This window comes from Furipterus horrens, unplaced genomic scaffold (assembly GCF_987537825.1).
Source record: "Furipterus horrens unplaced genomic scaffold, mFurHor1.1.pri manual_scaffold_2, whole genome shotgun sequence".
Classification (NCBI taxonomy): Eukaryota; Metazoa; Chordata; class Mammalia; order Chiroptera; family Furipteridae; genus Furipterus; species Furipterus horrens.
The window spans coordinates 138,808,823-138,835,201 of record NW_028327172.1 but is presented as its reverse complement, the minus strand read 5'-3'; the positions used below and the strand labels follow the sequence as shown (position 1 = coordinate 138,835,201).

General features: G+C 38.8%; 1 protein-coding gene across 1 annotated transcript in view; it reads right to left on the bottom strand.

The window, feature by feature from the left end:
• LOC150019586 (ankyrin repeat domain-containing protein 26-like) overlaps nt 1-26,379 on the bottom strand; it is a 60,051-nt gene that overhangs the window by 7,871 nt on the left and 25,801 nt on the right. Inside the window, exons 6-7 of the mRNA XM_090267364.1 lie at nt 19,428-19,994; nt 18,079-18,228 (exon numbers count right to left, since the gene is read on the bottom strand). Coding sequence (XP_090123490.1) covers nt 18,079-18,228; nt 19,428-19,994 — 717 coding nt within the window. The remainder of the gene's footprint in view (nt 1-18,078; nt 18,229-19,427; nt 19,995-26,379) is intronic.

The window sequence follows — 26,379 nt, the reverse complement described above, 5'->3', positions numbered from 1 at the left end:
AAACCAGCCATCTTTGTCTACTTGGTGCGCACATTTTCCTGGCTGTGAGGGTGCGCCCGGCTCTGCAGGTTCGTGAATAAAGACCTCGCTTTACTGGTCAAGTCCTGTGTCCCAGTTTTTATTGTGAGCGTTTCTCACAGTGGGGACAGACTCATAGATGGAGAGCAGGATGACAGCTATTGAAGGGGGGAGATTAGAGGGTGGAGGGATTGAACAAAAAGGAAAAAGGACTCATGGACGTGGGTAACAGTGAGGTGATTGCTGGGGATGGGGGTATAATGGGACTAAAAGGTAATATAAAAAAATACAATAAGGATTAAATTTTAAAAATAGTTCTCAAAGAATTGAAATTCTTTATATCAAAAATACGTTAAGTAAGCACCATCAGTAATGTATACATTTCATATTTTAGTATAAATTCTAGCAAGACTGCATTACCACAAATTCTATATGCATAGGAAAGGCTATAAAATATGTTAAAAAATGAAAATTAAAAGAAAAAATAAAATATGTAAATATCTATATCAAATGACCTTGCAAAATGACATATTATTAGTATAATATTCCTGATCCAAGGTTGTAAAACTGGTAAGCCATAAATAGCACTCAGTTTAAAATCTCTATAATAAACACTAGTCAATCATTAATAAAAGCAAGCCATTTATACATATTTTATAGTGATCCCTAATTTATCATTGAGGAGATCTTTTCCCTAAACCCACTAAAATGAACAAAACAAAAACGTTAAAACTCCATCTTCTGTGAAACAAGCAAACTGCTATAACTTCTGCTTTTTATTTTTAAATAGCATGTATAACATTAATACACTTTTCTAAATTTTTTCTATCTGTACAAAGACTCAAAAAGGAACTCGGAACTATATTAACAGTTAATGACAATTATTTTCTTGGTTGTGAGATTTGGAGTGCTATTTTTTCTTTTTAATTTATCCTTTCATATATCCTAAATTTTGTAAAAAACTTACTGACTTTTACAAACAATAAAACTCACTGTTCTTTAAAGCAATTATCACTGAATATGTGTCCAATTTTATGGTCTACCAAGACCTTTTAAAAACAAAACATTACTAGCAAATCAAATTTTAAATTTACCCTTAAACAATGGGTAAATGCAATAGTTATAGTTAAGATTGTCATTTGATCTGTTTAATCTCTGAAACAGAGTAAGTACAAATCACTCTTTTCTAGATGGTGGTGTGCAAATAAGCCAGAGTATACACAAGCCTCAACATTTGCTAGCACCTAACTCAATCAAAGGGTTGGCGATTTGAAAACACAGCAACTACATCCTTTGTTCTTTTAAGGTCAGTTTCTAAACTTGACATCTTGGATGGGAGATAGCCTGACCCAGGAATTTAAGGTCAGGGTTTATGTTAAGCAGGACCTCAAATCAAGTTTAGAAACAGCAGATCTTTTAATGGTTCCTTTAAGGGGAGAGTTTGAGAGGGAAAGTTTAGAAAAATATGAGGTCATCATTTGTTTTTTATATTAAATGAAACATGCCTGTTTTGTATTCAATATCTTGTGCCTATTTTGCACACTGTGTCCAGGCAAATGTGTTGACATTAGAAAACTCCATGAGGGCAAGAAATGTAGCTTTTCTTTATCATAAATCATCTGGTATAACTCCACTTATTTAAGAGTATGGGGCCTGCTCTGTCCACTTGCTTGATTTTTGGCCCAAATGTATAATCTGTCATTGACTGTCATTGCCCATAAGTGACATATTGGACTGCACAGAACGGGACAGTTTAAAAAATTGTTAACATGCATCATTGCAGATTATTTTCACAAGCATCTTATTAGTGAGCTGAGCAAGTATCATCACCCTTACTACTTAACAGATATGACTAGAACCCAGATTTTCAACATCTCTTTCAGGCATCACTGATAGGCATCTATATTTCCACAACAGGTGAACTAAATGAACAAAGGTCAACCAGTAGTAAGATTCAACCAATTCTATTCCTAAACTGAAGTCCTTAAAATAAATTGTTCAGCTAAACGAGATATCCTAATAATAGTTGAATTTTAAATAAATTGATGGGGGTGGAGGAGGGTGGACAGTGAAGAGAGGGTTGGTCTGCTCAGAGAATTAAAACTAACAAAATTCAAACCAGGGGTGAAATATTAAAGAACATCAGCAGCAGGAGACACTTTTTATTTTAGCACAAATAGAAAATATTTTTTTGTTTTAAAAAGTCTCATAATAGACTTTAAAAAACCAAAATTTCATTTTCTTTTAAGTGTTTTATGTCAAGAAACATTTCATAGCATAAATTGTAGCACCCATCCATCGTCGTCGTCGGCAGCCGTCCGATGGTGTAGCTTCTTAAGAGTCTATCTGCACCGCCGAGAATGGCTGTGCAGTCCGACTCGGGAGTGACACGGTATCTGTCTCCTCCCGTGTTGAATCGACATCTTGCGATGACGCTGGAGTGTCCTCTCCTGTGAAGCTGAAGCTACAGAGCCTGGGCAGGGTGATATGGAGGGTCTGCTGTTGCCCATGCAGCAGACCCCCCTCTCTTCGCAGCTGAAGGATCCAAGGGAAAGACGGAGTCAATACAGCTTGGCTTCAGGTGCGCCGCAGGAGTTGCCGGTGTTGACTACAACGTCGAACTGCCTTAGGGACTCCGGCTCCGGATTTTCTGTCGGGGTTTACTCCCTTAGCCTTTCCCCTGAAGAGGTATGCCGCAAGGCAGCGGAGGTTTTTTGGAGTCAGCGTTTTCCTTCTCTGATGTGCCCTGACTGGAAGATCGAACCAGCGACACTTAGCTCGCAGGCCGACGCTCAATCCACTGAGCTAAACCAGCCAGGGGTTCTGGGAGCATTAAATGTGCCAATAATACACAAGTGTTTTGAAGAGTACGTGGTGCTTATTAGATGCTTGGTAGGGTCCGTGACTTACTTCAGTCACCTTTCCTCATGCCCATCCCCCTCCACTTTTTAACCCCTGGATGCAGGGGGAGGGGCTCATGTCTCAGTCATCTTCTTTAGTCTTTTGCACATAGTAGGTGCTCATTAAATCATTAAATGCTGGAGTTGCTGGAAGGACATTGATGATTGAGGAGTGCCTCCTGTTCACCACATGCTGTGAAGTGGGCTCTTCTACCCCAGTTTACTGGTAATCAAATGCAGTTTTCTGAATAATTATACTTATTTTCTTTAGTTTTGAGTCAATGATTCAGAGAGCATCTTTAAACATAAAAAAGCTGAAGTTTAAAATATTTATTAACAATGTCACAACTAAATTATAATTTTAAAGTTACATCTTTTATTAGTACTCTTGCATTCTGATAATTCAAAGAATAGCAGAATCAATGTAAAATTTTAAGAATTGCATAACAATAATGGTATAATTTTAAAATTGCAATTTATTTTTTATTCCTAATATTCTTGTTTTATATCAACTGGTCTTTAAAATAAAATTGTCCTCTAGTAAGAATTATTTTGAAAGAGCAATTTAGTAATAACAATGATAGAAATTGAAATACTGAAAGGGAGAAACATTCTACCTTCCTTCCTTAAATTTACAAAACAAATTGCTATTAAAAGAAGGAAACATACAATGTCTATTTCCAAAACGTAATCTGCAGTGAAATGAATTATTTTAAATATCAAGAAATTAACCTGTAAAAATAGATAGACTTCTTTAAATTTTTCTTCTATATCCTGTCTTAGTCTTTCTTCAATCTTCTGTTTATACTGTGCTATTTCACTGTTTTCTACCATATGCATTTCCATATGTCTTTTGAAGTTTATTTCTTGTTTCCACTTCATTTTTTCATCCTTTAGTTTTTCATATTCTTTTTGCATTTCTTTCAGAGATAATAACTCCTGTTGAAGAAGTTTATTTTTTTCATCCAGACATAGATATCTTAAAGATGCAGTTTCCAGTTCTGCTGTAAGATGATCATTCTGCATGAGTAAAATAATATAGTTTGGTTATGAAGGTGTAGACTGAGAACAGTCTAACTCAACACAAGTATCAAATTTTGAAACAAATTCAGTTGCAATAAAGTTATTGGTACTGTAGTAGAGACTTATAATGTGAAATTTTTAATTACTCAGAATAAAAAGCAAAGTTAAAAAGACCAGAAGTCACAACAAAATATATTTAATGTTATTGTCTTTGTCACAGAATGTCTGCATTTCATTTTATACTTTTTTTCCTATGACTGTTTTCATGTCTTCCTCCACAAAATTACCGTGAGTCACCTCTTAGTAGAAAGTCTATTACCTCTTCCCCAATACGAATTCTCCATAATTTTTAAAGGAGTTTTAGGGATAGCATATTGAGTTATTTAGGCCTAACTCAATAAATGCCTCCCAAAATAAGACTTAAAAAATAATAGTGTAATTAATGAATCTTATATAATTTTTTTATTTTAATTTTTAAAATATCTTTTATTGATTATACTGTTACAGTAGTCCCAATTTGTTTTCCCTTTGCTCCCCTCCAACCAGCGACACCCCCTCCCTCCAGTTGTCCCCCCCTTTTAGTCCGTGTCCATTGGTTATGCATACAGTTCTTCTCAACATCTTTCTGTCTATTCCATTCCCTCCTACTATGCTTCTTAATTCCTGTACCATCTACCTCCCTCTCCCCATTCCCCCTCCCTGCTGACCTCCCCCCAGTATGTTCCCCATACCTATAGTTTTCTTTCCACTCAATTCATTGTCTATTTAGTTTGCCTTTGTTTCGATTCCCTAGCTTCTGTTGTTGGTTGTTGTGATGCAGTTTTCATTTTAATGTTCATAATTTTGATCCTCCTTCTTCTAAACCAGTCCCTTTAACATCTCATATAATAGTGGTTTGGATCTAATGAACTCCTTCAGTTTTACTTTGTCCTGGAAGCATTTTCTCTGCCCTTCTATTCTGAATGACAGTTTCACTGGATAGAGTATTCGTAGCTGTAGGTTTTGGATTTTCATTACTTTGAATATTTCTTGCCAGAGCCTTCTTGCCTGCAGGGTCTCCTTTGAGAAATCAGCTGATAGTCTAATTGGGACCCCTTTGTACATAATTCTTTTCTTCTCTCTTGCTGCTTTTAAGATTTTCTCTTTCTCTTTAATTTTTGACTATTTGATTTTAATGTGTCTTAGAGTGGCTCTCCCTGGGTCCAGTTTTTCTGGAACTCTCTGTGCTTCCTGGACCTGTAAGTGTATTTCCTTCCCCAAGTTTGGGAAGTTCTGCTTCATTATTTTTTCACATAATTTTTCCATTTCTAGTTCTTCTTCACCCTCTGGCAATCCTATTATTCAAATGTTTGTTCGCTTATAGCGGTCCCAGAGGTTTCTGAGCCTCTCCTCGTGTTCCTCCCTTTTGTTTCCTCTTTCTGCACTGGTTGACTCTGTTCCTTCCCTTTGTTCCGATTCGTTGATTTGATCTCTGATATTCATTTCCTCACCACTTGTTTTGTATGTTTTCGTTTGTTTCAGTGTGACTAGCTTCATTCCTTCCCTGTCTTGTTCCAATTCTTTTGTTAATTCTGTAAGCCACCTTATGACTATAGCTCTGAACTGAGCCTCAGAAAGATTTCTTATTTGCTCATCGGTTAGGTCCCTCATCTGCTGCCTGGTGAGCTGCGTCACCGGGATTTCAATCATGGTCTATTTCATCTTGTCAGTTTTCTGTTTACCTTTGTTTCCTGGGCGGGCTGTAGGGGGCGGAACCCCGTGCACTCGTCACTACCTGGCGACCAGCGACCTTTTTCACCACTCTGTGGCGCTTTGTGTGGGGGCAGGGGTCCAAGATGGATTCCTGCCATTACTTTCCGCTGAGAGACCAGGAGCCTCCTTCCCTATGGTCTCATCATCCAAGGCAATGAGGGGTCTGCCTTCCCCAGCGTTGGAATTGCGAGCTGCTGGGTCTCAACTGCAGCCGGGATTGCTCCCCTGGTGTTTCTCGCAGTCCCGCTGCTACCACGGACAGCACGCCCAAGCTTTCCATCCCGATTCAGGTTTCGCCCTTCCTACCCACCCAGACGAGCACCGCTGGTTTAAAACTTCATACGTTGGGCTTCTATGTAGTTTTATTTTCTAGAATTTCTGGTTATTTTTGGTTTTGAGGTAGTTGTATTCCTACTTAGTGGTAGAGGGAGACAGAGCATGTCAGTCTAAGCCTCCATCTTGGCCGGAAGTCTATTTTTCTAATTAATGAATCTTATATAGATTCTAATACCATGAGCCTTAAATGAACTACAAATGTTTGATGCTAATTTGAATTGCATTCCAAGAAGAAAGGATTCCCAGGGTTAAAGAGAAATCATATCTTCCACTATAAATGTTTAGTGAGATGAGCTATACATTTTTTAAATCAACCACAAAAGGCTTAATTCAGTAGTGCTGTCTTGCAATTCTTTGTTACTTCCCACAAAGAGAATATACTAAACAACAAAAACTCCCTGGAAATTCTGTCATACTGAGTTGAGAAATACTGAGTTGGCCAAAAAGTCCGTTTAGTTTTTCCAGTAAAATAAAAGACATACAAGTATTTTTCTTTTTTTTTTTTTTTTTTTGACTGGGAAGTTGATTTATTTATTTATTTATTTTTTTAAGATTTAATGTGTTTTATTGATTAAAATATTACATTTGTGCCACTTTCCCTTCCCTCTGCTCCCCTCCACCCGGTGGCCCCCTCCCTCCAGTTGTCCCCCCCTTTTAGATTATGTCCATTAGTTGTGCTTACAGTTCCTCCCAACCTCTCTCCGTCTATTCCATTCCCTCCTACCATGATCCCCAATTCCTATATCATCTCCCTCCCTCTCCCCACTCCCCCTCCCTGTTGACCTCCCCCCACTATATTTCCCTTATCCACAGTTCCTTTTCCACTCTCGTTGCCTGTTTCGTTTGCCTTTGTTTCATCTCCCTAGCTTCTGTTTTTTAAACCAGTCCCTTTAACTTCTCATATAACAGTGGTTTGGATCTAATGAACTCTTTCAGTTTTATTTTGTCCTGGAAACACTTTCTCTGTCCTTCTATTCTGAATGACAATTTCGCTGGATAGAGTATTCGTGGTTGTAGGTTTTGGATTTTCATTACTTTGAATATTTCTTGCCAGTTCCTTCTTGTCTGTAGGGTTTCCCTTGAGAAGTCAGCTGATAGTCTAATTGGGACCCCTTTGTACATAATTCTTTTCTTTTCTCTTGCTGCTTTTAAGATTCTCTCTTTATCTTTAATTTTTGACATTTTGATTATAATGTGTCTTGGAGTGGTTCTCCCTGGGTCCAGTCTCTTGGGAACTCTCCTTGCTTCTTGGACCTGCAAGTCTATTCCCTTCCCCAAGTCTGGGAAGTTCTCCTTTATTATATTTTCACTCAATTTTTCAAGTTCTAGTTCATCTTCCTCATTCTCTGGCAAACCAATGATTCTTATGTTGGGCCTTTTATAGCTGTCCCAGAGGTTTCTGATCCTCTCATTGTTGCTTGCCATTTCCTCTCGCTGCATTGGTTGACTGCTTGTTCCTTCTCCATATTCCAGTTTGTTGAAATGGACTCTGGATTCCTCACCATCTGTCTCGTATGTGGTTTTGTTCCTTTCGTTATGAAAGTTTTTCGCTTCTTTCATATCTTTTTCCTGCTCTTTTGTGAATTCTGTAAGCCACCTGATAACAATGGCCCAGAACTGAGCCTCTGACAGGTTTCTTATCTGTTCCATCTGTCAGGTTCTCTATCTGCTGTCTGGTGAGCTGCACCACCGGGATCTCTATATTTGTCTGCCACATTTTGACAGATGCGTTTTGTTTTCCTGGGCTGGCTGTCGGGGGCAGGGGGCAGTGCCTGCGTACGCGTCACAAATCAGCGACCGGCAGGCGCGCGACCTATTTCGGAGCCCTGTGGTGCTTTCTGTGGGGGCGGGGGTCCAAGATGGATTCACACAGTTATTCAGCTAGGAGACCGGGATCCGTCCTCCCGCCCCCCTGGGCCTCACTGTTCAAGGCGATGCTGCGGCTGCTCCCCAGCGCCGGAGTCGGGCACGCCAGGGGCTTGATTGGAGTCGCGCACGCCAGGGGCTTGATTCGCCGCCCCGCCCTGCCGCTCCGCAAACAGCTTTGCCTTCTTTAACTCTTACCTGCCCAAATGGCACCGCTGGTTTATAACTTCATATGTTGGGCTTCCGTGTAGCTTTATTTTCTGGAATTTCTAGTTATCCTTTGTTTTGAAGTAGTTGTATTCCACTATAGTTGTAGAGGGAGACCTAGCGTGTCCGTCTAAGCCTCCATCTTGGCCGGAAGTCTCAAAGTATTTTTCATTTTAACCAATATCTTTATTGATTTGGAAATTTTGAGTATGTTGGCTGTCTCCCGTGGGGTACAACGTTCATTGTTCTCAGTTAACGTCTCGTTTGATAGCTATCAATTTCAACTGGTCTACCTGACCACGGAGTATTAATAGTCCAGCGAGATATCTCCAGCACGAAACTTCACACTTTTGACACATTGGATCAGTCATAGCGCCTTCTCCATACCCTACACAAATCTTTTTTTTTTTTTTTTTTTTTTTTGCATTTCAGTTGTAATTTTACCCTTCTTGAAATAATAAAGCATAATATGCCAAAAATGTTGTGTATTTTCTTTCATGTTCAATATTAAAATGGCTACACAAAAATTCAATTTTGATCAGCTTTTTAAAAATGTATGCTGATATAGCAGCTATCAAAATACAATCTAACAAAACTGTTTTGAATGAAGTTCAAGACAACTAAGTGCTATTAGAGCCATCTCATGGGAGAGAACAAATGAACCCAATACTACTTTCCTTTATTTGATAAGACAAGGTGAGTGATGCAGAGTTTTTAAAGGGTGTCTACAAATTCTTTGGCACTCCTCCCATGAAACAGGTGCTGGCCTTAGTTAAGTAACTATTCCTAGTGAATAGAATATGGTGGAATTGCTGTGTGACTTCTGTGTCTGGGTGATACAGCTTCTATCTGACTTTCTCCAGGGAAGCTCACCCTGAGAGCCCAGCCACATTGTCAGGAATGAAGCCTCCCAGGCCACAGAGTCAGTCCTCATATAGGTGTTCCAGCTGGGATTGTTCCAGCTAACGTCCCAGCCGAAAGCCTGCTCCAACTGACAAGCATGTGAATGAACAAGTCCTTAGCTGATTCTAGTTCCCAGCTTCACATCATCCCAGCTGGATGGCATGTGGAAAAGAAACGAGCTGGCCTCACTGAGCCTGGCCCAACTGCAGATTTGTGAACAAAACAATGCTGTGTTGAGCCACTAGGTTTGGAAGTGGCTTATTAAGCAGCAATAAATAACTAGCACAGACTCTGATATTTAAAACAGAGTGCTGCCACTAAAAAAAGAGAAAAAAAAAAACAACAAAAACCCAGACACATGTATGAGTGCCTTTGAAACAGGAGGCAGGTGGAACCTGAAATAATGTGAAGACACGTGAAAATGGAAAACAGAAGGGCCTCCCAGAGACGATTAGTGGAGGCCTGATGGCCCCTGAAGAGGCTGACAGCAAGGGATTCCAGGCAAGTGAACAAAAGGACCCTGGAACCTGGACAAAAGGGGACTCCTACTATAAAGGAACTCAAAGTAAAATGGATGTGAAAGATAAGCTAAAGAAAGACTATTAAATCTAAAAGAACCAGGACTTACTGGTTTCAAATATCCATTTCTCATAGCTTCTCCCACATGTCCAACTGTCAAGTAATGCTAAAATAAACAAATGGCTTCTAGGCTAAGATAAAATCCAGGGTGCTTCCAGGAAAACATGGTCTGAGGATGAAGCCAAGACTGGAAAACCCTTAAGGCCTCAGAAAGATTAAGATGGTGCCTCCAATTCCTTTAAGGATCTTCAGAATATAAGAATTTTAAAGGCACTGTCTTATAATAGGTCCAGGAAGCCCTAGGTGAAGTTCTTATCTTAAAACAATTTATAAGAGTGGTTTTTCTAATGGCATGAACCTGATAAAATTTACAGGAAACTCAAAGCTTCTGACAGAATTGTAGAAGCAGAAACCCTGCTTGCTAGCTTGGACTAAAGGAGACCGAGACAGGACACAGTAAAGAGGCCTGTGGATCTCAGATGTTCAACAGGGAGCAAGCAGGCTGAGAAAAGAGCTGCAAGCCCAGGTCATTTCTAATGAAAAGGGCAGAACAAAGAGCTCAAAGGGAGCAGCCAAGGGCCATAGAGAAGCAGTCCATGGTTAGGACTAAGTTTTCCATTCCTCCTTCAGTGAGGAAATAGAGGACAGTTTGAAATCATTTTAAATCCCACTATTAAAAAAAAAAAAAAAAAAAAAGCAGTGTCCTTTGGCACTATTAAATACGTACAATTTCTCCTCTACCTTACTTCAAGCTTGTTTGTATGAAAAGGTAAGAACATCTCATCTTTATGTTACACCACAATGTTTCTCCACAGCACACAAATTAGCTTTAAAATTTTGAAATTTCAGAAGGAGACAGTCCACATTTTGTGTGTGTGTGTGTGTGTCTGACTTACTCCCCTTGAAAGCAGCACCACTAAGTAGAGCAAAACCTGCAAAAAAAAATCCACGATGGTGATGCTTTCACCTATTTTCAAGCTTTTTTTCAAAAACTGAGTATTGGGGTGATATTGGTTCGCAAACCATACAGGTTTCAAGTGTACAATTCAATAAAATATCATCTACACACTGCATTGTGCACCCACGGCTCCAAGCAGTCTCTTTTTGGCCCCATTTTCCCTTCCTTTGCCCACCTCCACCGACCTGCCATCCCCCTTTCCCTCTATCACCACACTGCTATCTTGTCTGTGTTTTATGTACCAGTGTATGTTTTATTTTAAATCCCTTCACCTTCTTTCATCCATCCCCTCAAACCCATTACCCTCTGACAGCTGTCAGTCTGTTCTCTGTAGCTATGCTTCTGTTTCTACTTTGTGACTTTATTTTGTTCATTAGATTCCATGTGAGATCATTCAGTATTTGTATTTCACTGACTGGCTTATTTCACTTAGCATAATAACCTCCAGGTCCATCCATGCTTTTGCAAAAAGGTAAGATCTCCTTCTTCTTAATGGCTGCTTAGTATTCCATTGTGTAAAGGTACTACAGATCTTTTACCCACTCAACTACTGATGAACACATGGGCTGTTTCTAGTTCTTGGCTATTGTAAATAACACTGCTATGAACATAGGAGATTCTTTGGGATTGCTGGGTCAAAGGCAGTTCCACTTTTTTATTTTTTGAGATATTTTCCATACTGCTTTACACAGTGGTGGCACCAGTCTGCATTCCCACCAACAGTATACAAGGGTTCCTTTTTCCCCACATCCTCACCAACACTTGTTGTTTGTTGATTTATTGATGATAGCCATTCTGACCAGTGTACGGTGATATCTCTTTGTGGTTTTAATTTGTGTCTTTCTGACGATTAGTGACATTGAGTGTTTTTTTTCATGTACCTATTGGCTACCTGGAGAAGTGTCAATGCAGGTCCTCTGCTCATTTTTTAATTGGGTTGTCTTTTTTATGTTGAGTTGTATAAATTCATAGTATATTTTGGACATTAATCCCTTACCAAATGGATCATGGGTAAATGCGTTCTTCTATTCAGTGGGTTTTCTTTTCATTTTGTTGATGGTTTCTATTGCTGTGCAAAAGCTTTTTATTTTGATGTAGTCCCATTTGTTTATTTTTTCCATTGTTTCCCTTGTCCAGGAGATATAGCAGCAAAAACACTGCTATAAGAAATGTCTAAATTTTTTTTAAATTTTGTTTTATTTTTATTTTAATTAAAAAATTGTAATTGTTTTTCTATTACAGTTGTCCCATTTTTCCTCTCATTGCTTTCCCCTACCCTGCCCACTCCTTCTCCCACAGTCAGTCCATGTCCCTGGGTCATTTATACATGTTCCTTGACTAGACCCTTCCCCTTATGACCCCCCTTCTCTCCTTCCGCCTTCCCCCCTTGTCACTGTTAGTCTGCTCCTTGTTTACATGGTCTCTGGTTCAATTTTGCTCATTTGTTTGTGTTGTTCATTAGTTTCCTGTATTAGGTGACATCATATGGTATTTGTCTTTTCTTGCCTGGCTTATTTCGCTTAGCATAATTCTCTCTAGTTCCATCCATGTTGGCAAATGGTGGGAGTTCCTTCTTTCTTTCTGCTACGCAGTACTCCATTGTGTAAATGTACCAGTTTTTTGATCCACTCATCTACAGATGGGCACTTAGGTTGTTTCCAGCACTTGGCTATTGTAAATAGTGCTGCTATGAACATAGGGATGTATAGGTTCTTTTGAATTGGTGTTTCAGGATTCTTTGCATATAATCCTAGCAGTGGAATCGCTGGTTCAAAAGGCAGTTCCATTTTTAGTTTTTTGAGGCAATTCCATACTGCTTTCCATAGTGGCTGCACCAGTCTGCATTCCCACCAGCAGTGTACCAGGGTTCCCTTTTATCCGCATCCTCGCCAGCACAAGTTGTTTGTTGATTTGTTGGTGACAGTCATTCTGACTGGTGTGAGGTGGTATCTCATTGTGGTTTTTATTTGCAGCTCTCTGATGGCTAGTGATGTTGAGCATTCTTTCATATGCCTATGACCCTCTGCATGTCCTCTTCGGAGAAGTGTTTGTTCAGGTCCTTTGCCCATTTTCTAAATTGGGCTGTCTGTCTTCTTGGTGTGGAGTCGTGTAAGTTCTTCATATTTTGGAGATCAATCCCTTATCTGAGGTATCACTGGCAAATATGTTTTCTCATACTGTTAGTTCCCTTTTCATCTTGCTGATGTTTTCTTTTGCTGAGCAGAAAATCTTTAGTTTGATGTAGTCCCACTTGTTTATTCTTTCCTTTATTTCCCTTGCCTTAGGTGATGTATTGGTGAAAATACTGCTGCGTGGAATATCTGAAATTTTCCTGCCTATGTTTTCCTCTAGGACTTTTGTGGTGTTACAGCTTACATTTAAGTCTTTGATCCAACTTGAGTTTATTCTGTTGTATGGTGTAAGTTGGTGATCTAGTTTCATTTTTTTGCATGTCCCTGTCCAGTTCTCCCAGCACCATTTGTTAAAGAGGCACTTTTAACTCCATTTTATGTTCCTTCCCCCTTTGTCAAATATTAGTTGGCCATGTAGACCTGGGTTTATTTCTGGGCTCTCTATTTTGTTCCATTGATCTATATATCTGTTCTTATGCCAGTACCAGACTGTTTTGATTACAGTGGCCTTGTAGTATAATTTGATGTCAGGTATTGTGATTCCTACTACTGTGTTCTTCTTCCTCAAGATTGCTGTGACTATTCAAGATCTTTTTTGGTTCCTTTTAAATTTTTGCAGTATTTGTTCGAGGTCTGTGAAATATGTCGCTGGTATTTTAATAGGGATTGCACTGAATCTATAAATTGCTTTGGGTAGCACAGACATTTTAATGATGTTGATTCTTCCCATCCATGAACATGGTATTTACTTCCATTTATCTGTATCTTCCTTAATTTCTTTCTTCAGTGTTCTGTAGTTTTCCAAGTATAGGTCTTTTACCTCCTTGGCTAAGTTTATTCCTAGGTATTTTATTTTTCTTGTTGCTATAAGTAAATGGGGTTTATTCTTCTCGTTTTTATCTCTGATATTTCATTGTTGGTGTACAGAAATGCCTTTGATTTCTGAATATTGACTTTGCCCCCTGCTACTTTGCCAAATTCACTTATTAGGTTGAGTAGTTTTTTGGTGGGGTCTACAGGGTGTTCTATGTACACTAGGACGTCATCTGGAAATAATGACAGTTTTACTTTCTCTTTTCCAATTTGGATGCCTTTTATTTCTCTTTCTTGTCTGCTGTGGCTAGAACTTCCAACACTATGTTGAATAGGAGTGGAGAGGGTGGACATCTTTGTCTTGTTCCTGACCTCAGGGGAAATGCTTTCAGTTTTTGCCCCTTGAGTATGATGTTGGCTTCAGGTTTCTCGTATATGGCCTTTATTATGTTGAGATATGCTCCCTCTATTCCCACTTTGCTGAGTGTTTTCATCATAAATGGGTGTTGTACTTTATCAAATGCTTTTTCAGCATCTATTGATATGATCATGTGATTTTTGTCTTTCATTTTGTTTATGTGGTGTATTATGCTTATTGATCTGTGAATATTAAACCATCCTTGCATCCCTAGGATGAATCTTACTTGATCATGGTGTATGATCTTTTCAATGTGTTGCTGGACCCTGTTTGCCAATATTTTGTTGAGGATTTTAGCATCCATGTTCATCAACGATATTGGCCTATAGGTTTCTTTCTTTGCTGTGTCTTGACCTGGTTTTGGAATTAGGGTAATACTGGTTTCATAGAAAGAGTTTAGGAGTCTTCCCTCTTCTTGGATTTTTTGGAAAAGTTTGAGAAGGACAGTAGTTAGTTCTTTTCTAAATGTTTTGTAGATTTCACCTGTGAAGCCATCTGGTCCAGGGCTTTTGTGTGTCGGGAGTTTTTCAATTACTGCTTCAATTTCACTAGTTGTTATCGGTCTGTTCAGGCTTTCTGCTTCTTCTTGATTCAGTTTTGGAAGATTATATGTTTCCAGAAATCTATCCATTTAACCTAGGTTGTCAAATTTCTTGTGATACAGTTGTTTGTACTAATTTCTTACAATCCTTTGTATTTCTGTGGTATCGGTTGTGATTTGTCCTTGAAATGTCTGAAATTCTGCTGCCTATGTTTTCTTCTAGGAATCTTATGGTTTTTTTGACTAACATTTAAGTCTTTAATCCATTTTGACTTTATTTTTGTGTATGGTGTATGTTGGTGGTTTAGTTTCATTTTTTCCCCCACATGTTTCTGTCCAATTTTTCCAACACCATTTATTGAAGAGAGATAGTGAAATCTATCACTGAGTCTATGAATTATGAGTTAAACACAGTGGAGCAAATGCCTAAGTCAGCAGATCCTGTTACCAGGACTTAATGGAAATGGGAGTGAAGTGAGAGGTGTTGAGTTAGAGACTGAAGGTTTGAGTGGAGAAAAAAAGGAATGAACATTGTCTCTGTAAGATTACTTTCCCATCATGTCAGGTCAGCAAAACATAAAGTGGCCACAGGCTTTATCAAGAAGCAATAAATCTCCACAAAAGTAGAGTTAAGGACATTCCACTACACTGACTTTTTATTATTACATAAAAAAAAAAAAACTGGTAATATGCAAGATGACCAGGAAAGAGTTCTTATAAAATTTGATGCAGTAATAGAATAATGACAGATATATAGACCAATGAATTAAAAGGCAGAATCCAAAAATTAACTCTCACACATATGGCTAAGTGCTTTTCAATAAGGGTGTCAAACAATTAAATAAGACATGAATAGTCTTTTTAACAAATGATACTAGGAAAACTACCCCTGGCTGGTTTGGCTCAGTGGATTGAGCGTCGGCCTGCGAGCTAAGTGTCGCTGGTTCGATCTTCCAGTCAGGGCACATCAGAGAAGGAAAACTCTGACTCCAAAAATCCTCCACTGCCTTGCGGCATATCTCTTCAGGGGAAAGGCTAAGGGAGTAAACCCCGCCAGAAAATCCGGAGCCGGAGTCCCTAAGGCGGTTTGACGTTGTAGTCAACACCGGCAACTCCTGCGGCGCACCTGAAGCCAAGCTGTATTGACTCCGTCTTTCCCTTGGACCCTTCAGCTGCGAAGAGAGGGGGGGTCTGCTGCATGGGCAACAGCAGACCCTCCATATCACCCTGCCCAGGCTCTGTAGCTTCAGCTTCACTGGAGAGGACACTCCAGCGTCAACGCAAGATGTTGATTCAACACGGGAGGAGACAGATACCGTGTCACTACCGAGTCGGACTGCACAGCCATTCTCGGCGGTGCAGATAGACTCTTAAGAAGCTACACCATCGTCTCTCGAGACGGACGGCTGCCGACGACGACGACGACGATGTGGCCCATAATAAACTCTAACATTATTATTGTTGCTGTATTTTAAGTTCTAATAAAATTTTATACTTTAGGCAAATGGCAATGGAAGTGGTCTCTTGTACAAGTTACAGTGAAAACATTCTTCACTGACAGTGGAAGCAAACGAGGAGCACGAGCCCCAGACTATATCCCCATACTTTGGAAAGTTTTCACTAAGACTACTAGCCAGTAATACTTTTCTGCTTATAACAAGTTATAACTTACTTCCTTTCTGTACTACTTAGCAGGCAATAGTCATGAGCAATGCAAACAGCGCCTCCTGAACTGAATACATCACTTACATGGCCTGACAGGCAGGGTATAAAGCCACTGACATAGAGGTAACGGGGCTCTATGCTAAATAAAAGCTCCCAGATCCATTCATCCCCAGCCACTGTTTATGCTGGGCTGCTTCAGCAAGTGATGTACTCTGATGAGTAGATTAAGGTGATGTGGAATGGCATATCGATATCAGAAAAGCCCTTCCCAGAGCTTTACAGATGGTAAAGTGCTATAAATCTCTAAATCCCAGGTCTGGCTGCATAGTGAAGGAAGGCTGGTTTCTATTTTGTTTGTTTTCTTACATTGGGGATAAAAAAATGAGCTTCTGATCAAATAATTCTCTATTATATTTATATTTAATTGCTTAAAATACATTGAGAATAAAGCTTAATTATATCAATGTCTCCAAGAAGAAAGTAGTGGTGTGATATAAAATAATTTTATCCAAATAGTTAAGCTAAAATATTTTCAATTTACTCGTATACAAAGATAAGTACCTTCATATCGAATAATACACCCCATAGACAAATTTATACTTGAAAAGACAAGATTATGTCTCATAAAAAGAATTAAAGCAATGTAAAATTAAGGACTGGATTGTTCAGCGCAGACAAGATGACAAGTGCTGAAAAGAATGAGGCCAATGAGAGGACAGTCAGAGAAAGCTTCATGGAGAAAGGGAGGCTGGAAGCTGGGTCCGAACAGATGTCGGATTAGGCAAGAGGAATAGAAACTGAAAAGACAAAATGGACAGCATGGGTAAAGGCCGAGAGATGCTGAAATCAGCCCAGTTAAAGCCAATGGCAGGTAAATAAAAACATATGTTTACATAATAACTAATGTTCATAGTAGAATTATTAACAGCTAGGAAGTGAAAACAACACAAAGTTTCATGAACTGACGAATGGTAAGTGGTTTAGCCACATAATGAAGTATTGTTCTGCAATAAAAAGAAATACATAAATACTGATGTGCTATCATATGGTTGAACCTTGAAAGTGTGACATTAAGTGAAAGAAGCCAGTCACAAATGCTGCATACTGTGTGATTTCATTTATATGAAATGTCCAGAATAGGCAAGTCTGTAGAAACAGAAAGTACACTGGTTGTTGCCTGCCTGGTGGTGGGGAAGACAAGAAGCTGGGAGTGACAGCTAGGAGATGTGGAGTTTGATTTTGGAGTGATGAAAATGTTCTATAATTGACTGAGGTGATAGTGAGATGCATAACTCTCTATATATGTCAAAATATATTGCATGTATAACTTAAGTGGGCAGATTATATGATATGTGAATTATAGCAATATAATTTTTTTTAAAAGCCAATGGTGGATCTAAATTTAATTTTTAAAATTTTCTCTTGTGGATGTGCATACTATAATGATCTGAATATTTCCATGCTTTTGCAATGTTTCTAAGTGAGAGAAAATGAAGGAAATGCCTATTTCAACTGGCTTGTAGAATGATGTTTCCATACAAGTTATTCTGAAGTCTATGAAATAAATATGGATTCTTTGTCCATTCACAAAAGTGAAGATAAAAAAATTTCTGGAACATTCCGTTACACATTATCCTCTGATTTTATCTGTCAGTTCATCATGATAATGGAGATATCACTAATAATATTGTATAGTAGAAAATAAAGTCTCTTGAATTCTGTGAAGAATAATGCACAATTCTCGACTTTCCTAAGGGTAAATATTATGAGAAAAAACATAAATACAAATGACTGAATAAAGCAACGGTTTAATAAATGTAAGTGCATTATAAAGATAATAAAATTATAATAAATTAATTACAATAAAGATAGAAAGAAAGCTGCCCATGAAAATTAGTATCCTAAAACATATTCTATTACTTAATCAGCTATAGATTAACTGATGGCATGTTAAATTCCATACATACTTGACTTCCCATTTGTTCTAAGTTCTTCTTTAAATCTTGTGTCTCTTCTTCCAAATTCGTACGATAACGTGATGTAACCTCCAGTGAAGCCTCTGACATAGATAGTCTTTTTAGAGTATCAGCCAGTTCTTGAAGTTGTCTCACAGCTGCCTAGTAAGACATTTCTGTTACTGATTTTATAAATCACACTATTAAGTCATGTTAATAATATATAACTTCATATACAGAGTGGGGCAAAATAATGTTTACAGCTGTGAATATGCAAAACAAAGAGTTTACTCTTGTATTATTTATTAATTACTGTATTATTTTCCACACAAACAACTGTAAACCTACTTTTGCCCCATTCTGTATGTACTTTGTTAGTCATATTATTAACACAAAATATAACCGGGAAAGTATCACCAATATACATCAATTCACCTTCTTTTCCTCAGATGGACACATTCCTGTTTATTAGGTAATCTGGCCTTGATCTCCCCCCCTGTTACATATAAATCCTACCACCCCTCACTAGTCTGAACTGGAGAGCCAATGCCAAATTAATAAATCACAGAAAACTACAATTTTCTCTGTATTAAACAAACTTATCTCCAAATGATCATAATTGGATCTTGAAACAAAAAATATGAGCAAATTACTTGTAAAAATATTCAAACAAAATTGTAAATAGTGGAAAGATTAAATCAAGTATAGTTTTGCTAAAACTCATCATGTTTGTCTCAAATTATGATTTAATGAAAAGTAGATATTTTTAAAGAGTTTAGAGGTCATAAGATTATATTACTCAAGAATGAAATATTTCCAAATTTAATTCAGATTGACATAAATAAAAATAGCATTATACTAACTAAAATGTATCAGAAGCCACTGAGGGAAAGGTACTATAAGATACAGCGTCTACACTTCAGTTCATCTGGGAAATCTGAAATTAACTGTCAAGATAATCCACTTAACTGAAACTTAATTTCAAAATACTCCTTTTAGGAATGAGTATTTCCATTTATCTGCTTCATAATGGTATTGAAATGTGGTGAGATTAAAATTAGTATTTTATCAGTATAAGGCTAAATTGTTAATATAAATCTATATCTATTAACAGTCTATAATATAACCTCTTAAAATTTCATAGACAACACAATGTCTTTACTCAAAACAAAACACCTCTCAAGTCTAATTTTCATTTGCAGGATACAATATCTGCATTTAAACTGATAGAGCAAACACAGTTATAATCTATATAGTTTTAATGTTCAACTAGATTCAAAATTTAGCCATCATCAAAAATAATATTACTTTGAATTTTCTTCTAGGAAATTTGAAAAATATCTATCTTTTTGGATACTTACATCTCTCTCTGCATTACTGTTTTCATACTGATGCATTCTTTCCTTTAAATGATGGCATTCATTGGTTAGTTCCTTATTTCTTTCTTTGAGTATAACAACTTGTTTTTCACTTTCGGCTTGAAATATTTTGATGATATCCCGAAACTGATCTCGAATATTAGTTACTGTCATTTCTTTATTGTTGGCTTTGTTGTGAGCATCATCTAGCTGCTGTCGAAGCGACATGTTTTCACTTTGTAGGTGAGATAGCCTCTCCTCTAAGGAGCCCTGCTTTCCAATGTACTTATTCATTTTACCTTGTTCTTCTTGATACCTGTATTCAATCTCCTTCTTTTGACACTGTGTTTGGCTTAGGTCTCTTTCTACACCTTCTAAAACCAGTGTTCTTTCTCTGAGAGCATCTCTTGTGTGATGAAGCTCAATTTCTAGGCTATTGGATTTACTTTCTGCTTTACAAAGTTGTTGAGAAAGCATCTCGTTTCTTTTTTTTAGGTCAGAGATATCACGATTCATTTTTTCCCGAAAATGCAACCATTTTTCTTTTTCTTTTTTGTAACTTGCAGAAACCTAAGAAAAACATAGGAGACATGTAACTAACACTCATTGAAATGACGTATCATGATATCCTCTGAAATTAAAGAGTAACATATGTTTACAGAATGAAAGGTTGCAATAAGTGGATATCCCCCTGGAAAAAACAGAGTTGGATCCAAACTTCCAAATCTGTACAAGTATAAATTCCGCAAAATTCAAAAATGTAATATAAAATGATAAATCCATGAAAGTACAAAAGGAATCATAAGAGAAATTTTAAGAATCTCTTAATTAGATAACTCTCAACGATGTCAGAGGAGTGAGTGAAGGCTGCGCTTGCCTCCTACCAGGACCAGTCTGGAATTTTGGCTTAATTGTGGAGAAATCATCTGGATGACCAACTGGACACAGGCTGGAGTTAGCCTTGTAGCTGTAGCAGGCAGAGGAGGCTGCTTCGTCACGACCTGTCTGGAGCAGATCGTGGAGGAGACGCAGGAGTGCCAGGAGTCCCAGCTGGGCTCCCTTGGGTGGCAGCTGGGGGTGCGGAGAGATGTTTCAGTGCCGCGAGGATTCTCCAAGAAGAGTGGGGGTGGACCTCAGGCTGGGTCTGCTGTTAGAGCAGACAGTGAACCAGGTGGTGCCTGGCTGCACGATGCATAAAGCAGGATCTCCCTCACCCCTTAAGACCAAGGAGGAATGGCTGGAGGTGCAGTGAGATTCCTGAGAGGAGGGTGTGCAGGATTGCATTTGTGTCTGCTTGCCCTGTGCCCTGAAGTGGACTAGAGATGCTTGCAGAGAGTTCAGGGTGGTGGTGTCGGGGAGAGAGCTGGGGGAGCAGCGGATGGGATCCCAGTGCTGACTCATCGCATGTGCTGCGGGAGAAATATTTCAAGCAGACCACTCTCCTCCAAGTGGCATCAGCCAGAGGGAAAGCAATAGCCCTGCCTGAAGAAATAACTCAGCCCTGTTCCATGGTGTTTGCACCTGATTGCAGATCACACGTAGGGCGACTAGAGTAAAACCCAACCAAAAAAGACAGACACAGCGGCAGAACGCCGGTAATTTCAATCAGGCTGCCTAGATCCAGACTGGGATATGATCTGACATCACCAGGGGTGGGTCAGGAAAGAGAAGAAAGTGGTAAAAACTAGATACTATGGAAACCAATTCCATGTGATCTTCTACAGGAGTTATTTGTCTCCTGCATATGTTTTCAACAGTCATTTCTTGTCCTCCCAGTCTGTGCATTATAAGTAACTAGTTTTTATACTATAGTTTATTTAAAATCTCATACTTTGCTCCTCCCCTTTCTCATTTAATGTATCTAGTTTCCTCTTCTTATTTTTGTTTTAAACTCTATCTTCTCTCTTGCCACGACTCGTTTCCAATCTGCACTCATTATTTCTCACCTCTTCAGCCTCTCCATACCATTTTTCTTGTCATTAGTCACCCCGCATTTTTTTCCTCATTCATAAAATACACTTATTCTCTCTCCAGCTTGATCAATCTGTGCCCATTGAGTGTGATATGGTGGTGGTTGTGGCATTTCTGCAACTGTATTCACAGACCTTCACTGTTCTGGTATTTCAAATCTCAAACCTTCTCATTCGCCTCTCCTACTCCATTTGTACCTTCCTCCAGCCCTTTCCTTCTTTAATTTTAAATTTGAATTTTACCCTGCCTTAGCCTGGTTTCGATTCCTCACTCTTAGTATTCCTTCTACCTCCATCATTTCAAAATCACTTCCCTTTCCTCCAGACTTCTCTTAAGTTTCTCTTTCTTTTTTACCTCTTACACCCATCCCACCTATATAAATCTTAGCTCATAGGTTGTTGATAGTGTTGTGGTGAAACTTTTTCTCAAATTTGATTCCTATTTTTTCTTCTTATTCATCTTCCTTTTTTTCGTTTGTTCTCTCACACACTATATATAAATATTATAACTTGTTTAAACCTAATACTATACACCTGTCCTCTCTTCATTCTGCCTTCTTCCCATCCTTTTTTTTATATATGATATAAATTTTACTTTCTCTCTCATTGCCTTATCCCCACTCGCTACTATTATTGCTCCTCCCCACCCCTCCTCAAAATCATTTTTCTTTCAGTTATTCAACTCTTGTTTGTTTTTCTTTTCTTATAATAGTCTTAATCTCTTTACATCCTTATTCATACTGGTTCATTTGCAGTTTATATGGTGACTGAAAGTGGGGGATGCCTTTGTGAGTGTGGGATTCTTGCCTGGGCTGGTGGTTTGTTTGAGCAGCAGCTCAACAACTGTTTACAAGACAGAGTGGGCGGAGTGACTCTCAGTCAGCTAGCTGGAGGGAAGGACCCACCAGAGAGCAGGACAACACCAACAGAAACCAAAACACTACCAGAGTCCAAATAAATGGCACAAGGCCATCCCAAGAGCATCAGGTTCAGGAGATCAAGGAGTCTGCACCACTGAATCCCACAGGACTCCTACCACAGATGGTAACACCATGAGAGTAGAAAGTCTAAGTAGATCAACCTAAGAAGCAGAAACAAACAAGAAGTCACCTAAAATGAGAAGATGAAGAAATAACATCCCATTAAAAGAAAAGGCGGAATTTGCAGAAAGAGTGATAGATGAAATAGAGGCAAGCAAACTATCAGACATGGAATTCAAAATAATGGTCACAAGGAAGCTCAATGAGCTCAGCAAGCTCTGAGAAAACTACAAAGAACTCCAGGGGAACTACAAAGATCCACAGGGCATCTACAAAGAACTCCAGGGAAACTAAAAGGAACTCACTGGGGAACTACACCAGCATTAAAAAGGACTTAGAAACTATTAATAAAAGCCAGGAGGAAATGAAGAATACAATTTCTGAACTGAAGAACACAGTAGAAGGAATCAAAAGCAGGACAGATGAAGCAGAGCATCAGATCACCAAGCTATAGGAAAACGTAGAAAAAAATTCCCATACAGTGCAACAAAATGAAAAAAGACTGAAAAAGAATGAAGAGGGTTTAACAGAGCTGCAGGACAACATGAAACACAATAATATCTGTATCATACAGATAACAGAAGGAGAAGAAGAGGACCAAGGGACAGAAAACCTGTTTGATAAAGTAATAACAGAAAACTTCCCGAACGTGATGAGAGAAAAAGTTTCGCAAGTCCAGGAAGCACAGAGGGTTCCAATTAAAATGAACCCAAAGAGGCCTACTCCAGGACACATCATAATTAAAATGGTAACATTAAAGACAAAGAGAGGATCGTAAAGGCAGGAAGAGAGAAATAGCAAATAACATACAAGGGAGCTCCGATAAGGCTATAAGCAGATTTCTCAACAGAAACACTACAAGCAGGAAAGGAATGGCAAAAACTATTCCAAGAAATGAAAAACAAAGGTCTACAACCAAGATTCCTCTACCCAGCAAGGCTCTCTTTCAAAATGGAAGGTGAAATAAGGGGTTCCCCAGACAAAAGAAGGCTAAAAGAATACATCTCCACCAACCAGCACTGCAAGAGAAGAGATGCTAAAGGGACTGCTTTAAGATGAAGAAACAGAGCGAGACAGAGAGGAACACAAGCACAAGGGGAAAAAATCACAATGGTAAGGTTATCAGTAATAACCTTAAATGTAAATGGATTAACTGCACCAATGAAAAGACATAGGGTAGCTGAATGGATAAGAAAATGCGACCCACATATATGCTGTCTACAAGAGACCCACCTCAAAACAAAAGTTCTACACAGACGGAAAGTGAAGGAATGAAAAGAAGTATTTCAAGCAAATGGACATGAAAAATAAAAGCTGGGGTAGCAATACTTATATCAGACAAAATAGATTCCACAACAAAGGCCATAAAAAGAGACAAAGGAGGAGATTTCATAATACTTAATGAACAACCCATGAAGAAGATATAACCCTTGTATACATATATGCACCCACATAGGAGTACCCAAATTTACAGGGAAAATCTTGGAGGATTTCAAGAAGAATATCGACAGCAACACATTCATAGTAGGGGACTTTAACACCCCATTATCAACAATGGACAGATCTTCGAAGCAAAGAAACACCAAGGATATTTAGGCATTGAACAACACTCTAGATCAAATGGACTTAACTGATAAATACAGAAACTCTCACCCTCAAAAAGGCAAAATATACATTCTTTTCAAGTGCACATGGAATATTTTCAAAGATAGACCACATGGTAGGATACCAAACAAGCCTCAACAAATTCAACAAAAATGAAATTATATTAAGCATATTCTCAGATCACAATGGCTTGAAATTAGAAACTAACCTCAAGGAAAAAACTCAAAAACACTGAAATTCAAGGAGAATGAATAGCATGCTATTAAATAATGATGGGTTAACAATAACATCAAGGAAGAAATCAAAAAGCTTCTGGAAACAAATGATAATGAACACACAACAGCCCAAACCTATGGGACACAGCAAAAGCAGTCCTGAGATGGAAGTTTATAGTGACACAGGCCTACCTAAAAAGGATAGAGGAATCTCAAATAAAAAATTTAACCCTACAGCTACGAGAATTAAGAGGAAAAACAACAAACAAAGCCCAGAGCGAGTAGAAGAAAGGAAATCATCAAGATCAGAGCAGAATTAAACGACACAGAGACTAAACAAACAATTCAAAAGATTAATAAAACCAGGAGTTGTTTTTCTGAAAAGGTGAACAAAACTGACAAGCCTTTAACTAGACTCATCAAGAAAAAAAGAGAGAAAACCCAAATAAATAAGAACAGAAACGAAAGAAGAGAAATCACAACCGATACCGCAGAAATACAAAGGATTGTAAGAAATTACTATGAACAACTACATGACAAGAAATCTGACAACTTGGGTGAAATGGAAAAATTTCTGGAAACATATAATCTTCCAAAATTGAGTCAAGAAGCAGCAGAAAGCCTGAATAGACTGATAACAACTAGTGAAACTGAAGCAGTAACCAAAAGACTCCCAGCACACAAAAGCCCTGGACCAGATGGCATCACAGGCAAATTTTATCAAACATTTAGGGAAGAACTTACTCCTATCCTAACCACATACTGATGTTTCTCTCCCTCTTTCCCTCCCTTCCCCTCCCTCTAAAAAAATAAATAAATAAATACAAAAAAAAAAAAAACCAGTCATAAGCTTAAGAGCAGAACCTTTAAAATACTGTTAAAAGAAGGTAGCCTTTTTAAACAGAAGGATCTTATCTTCCATGAAAAACTCAAATCTAAATTTAAATCACAGCTAAATTGGTCAAAGAGTGAAAAATACAATCACTGTGAAATAAATTTTTTAAAAGACGTCTGACTACTTCCATAATAGCCTCAAGGCAACTTAGCCTGAATGCTAACATTTCAAAAAGCCAAAATTTGAGACTTCTGGCCAAGATGGAGGCGTAGACAGTCACACTGCATCTCCCTCCACAACTAAGAAGGAATACAACTACCTCAAAACTAGAAACAACCAGAAGTTCCAGAAAATCAAACTGCATGAAGTCCAGCAAACAAAGATAAAAAGAAGAAATACTCATCTAGACAGGTAGTAGGGGCAGAGAGGATGCGGTGTGGTGGCAGCAGCAGGCCCGCAGAAAGCGCAGTCACACATTTTAAAAAGTCAGGAGGGACACCTGGGGAGCGTCCTCAGCTCCTCACTGAACCTAGCAGCTCACAGTCCCAGCACCAGGGAAAATCAAGCCTCATTGCTTCTGACTGTGCAAACCAGTGCGCGTTGGGGAGGAGGCAGAAACTGCCGGTCTCTCAGCAGAGTCTGCTTGTTTAAAGGGCCCTCACAGTCCTAGAATGTCCGCAGACGCACCCACTCTGGGAATGACGGCCAGGGCAGCAGCTAGAGGGGTGCCAGTCTGGTGCGGAAGTGGGAGAGGTGCCTGGAAAAGGGGGGAGTGCTGGGCAGGTGGCATTCTTCCCTCTCGGACCCCTCCTCCACATACAGTGCCACTACGTGGTGAAACAGGTCACTGTGTACTGACGAATCCTTAAGGCTCCATCCCTTACAACGTAATAGGAGCGACAGCTCTGCCTAAGACACAGAGGCAAACAAACACAGGAGCATGTCAGAATTAGGAGACAGAGAAGTATGGCCCAAAAGGGCGAATGGATCAGGTTCCAGTTGGAGAACCAAGTGATGAAGAGATAGCCAACTTAACAGATGAGGAGATAGGCAACCTAACAAATGCAGAATTCAAAACACTGGTGATAAAGATGTTCACAGGCTTGACAGATATGCTTGAGTATGGCAAACGCATAAGAGAAGAAGTGAAGGCTATGCTAAGTGAAACGAAGGAAAAGCGACACAAAACAAATGGCAAAGGGAAGGAAACTGGGGTACAAATCAATGATTTGGAACATAAGGAAGAAAAACACAGTCAACCAGTGCAGAATGAGGAAGCAAGAATTGAAA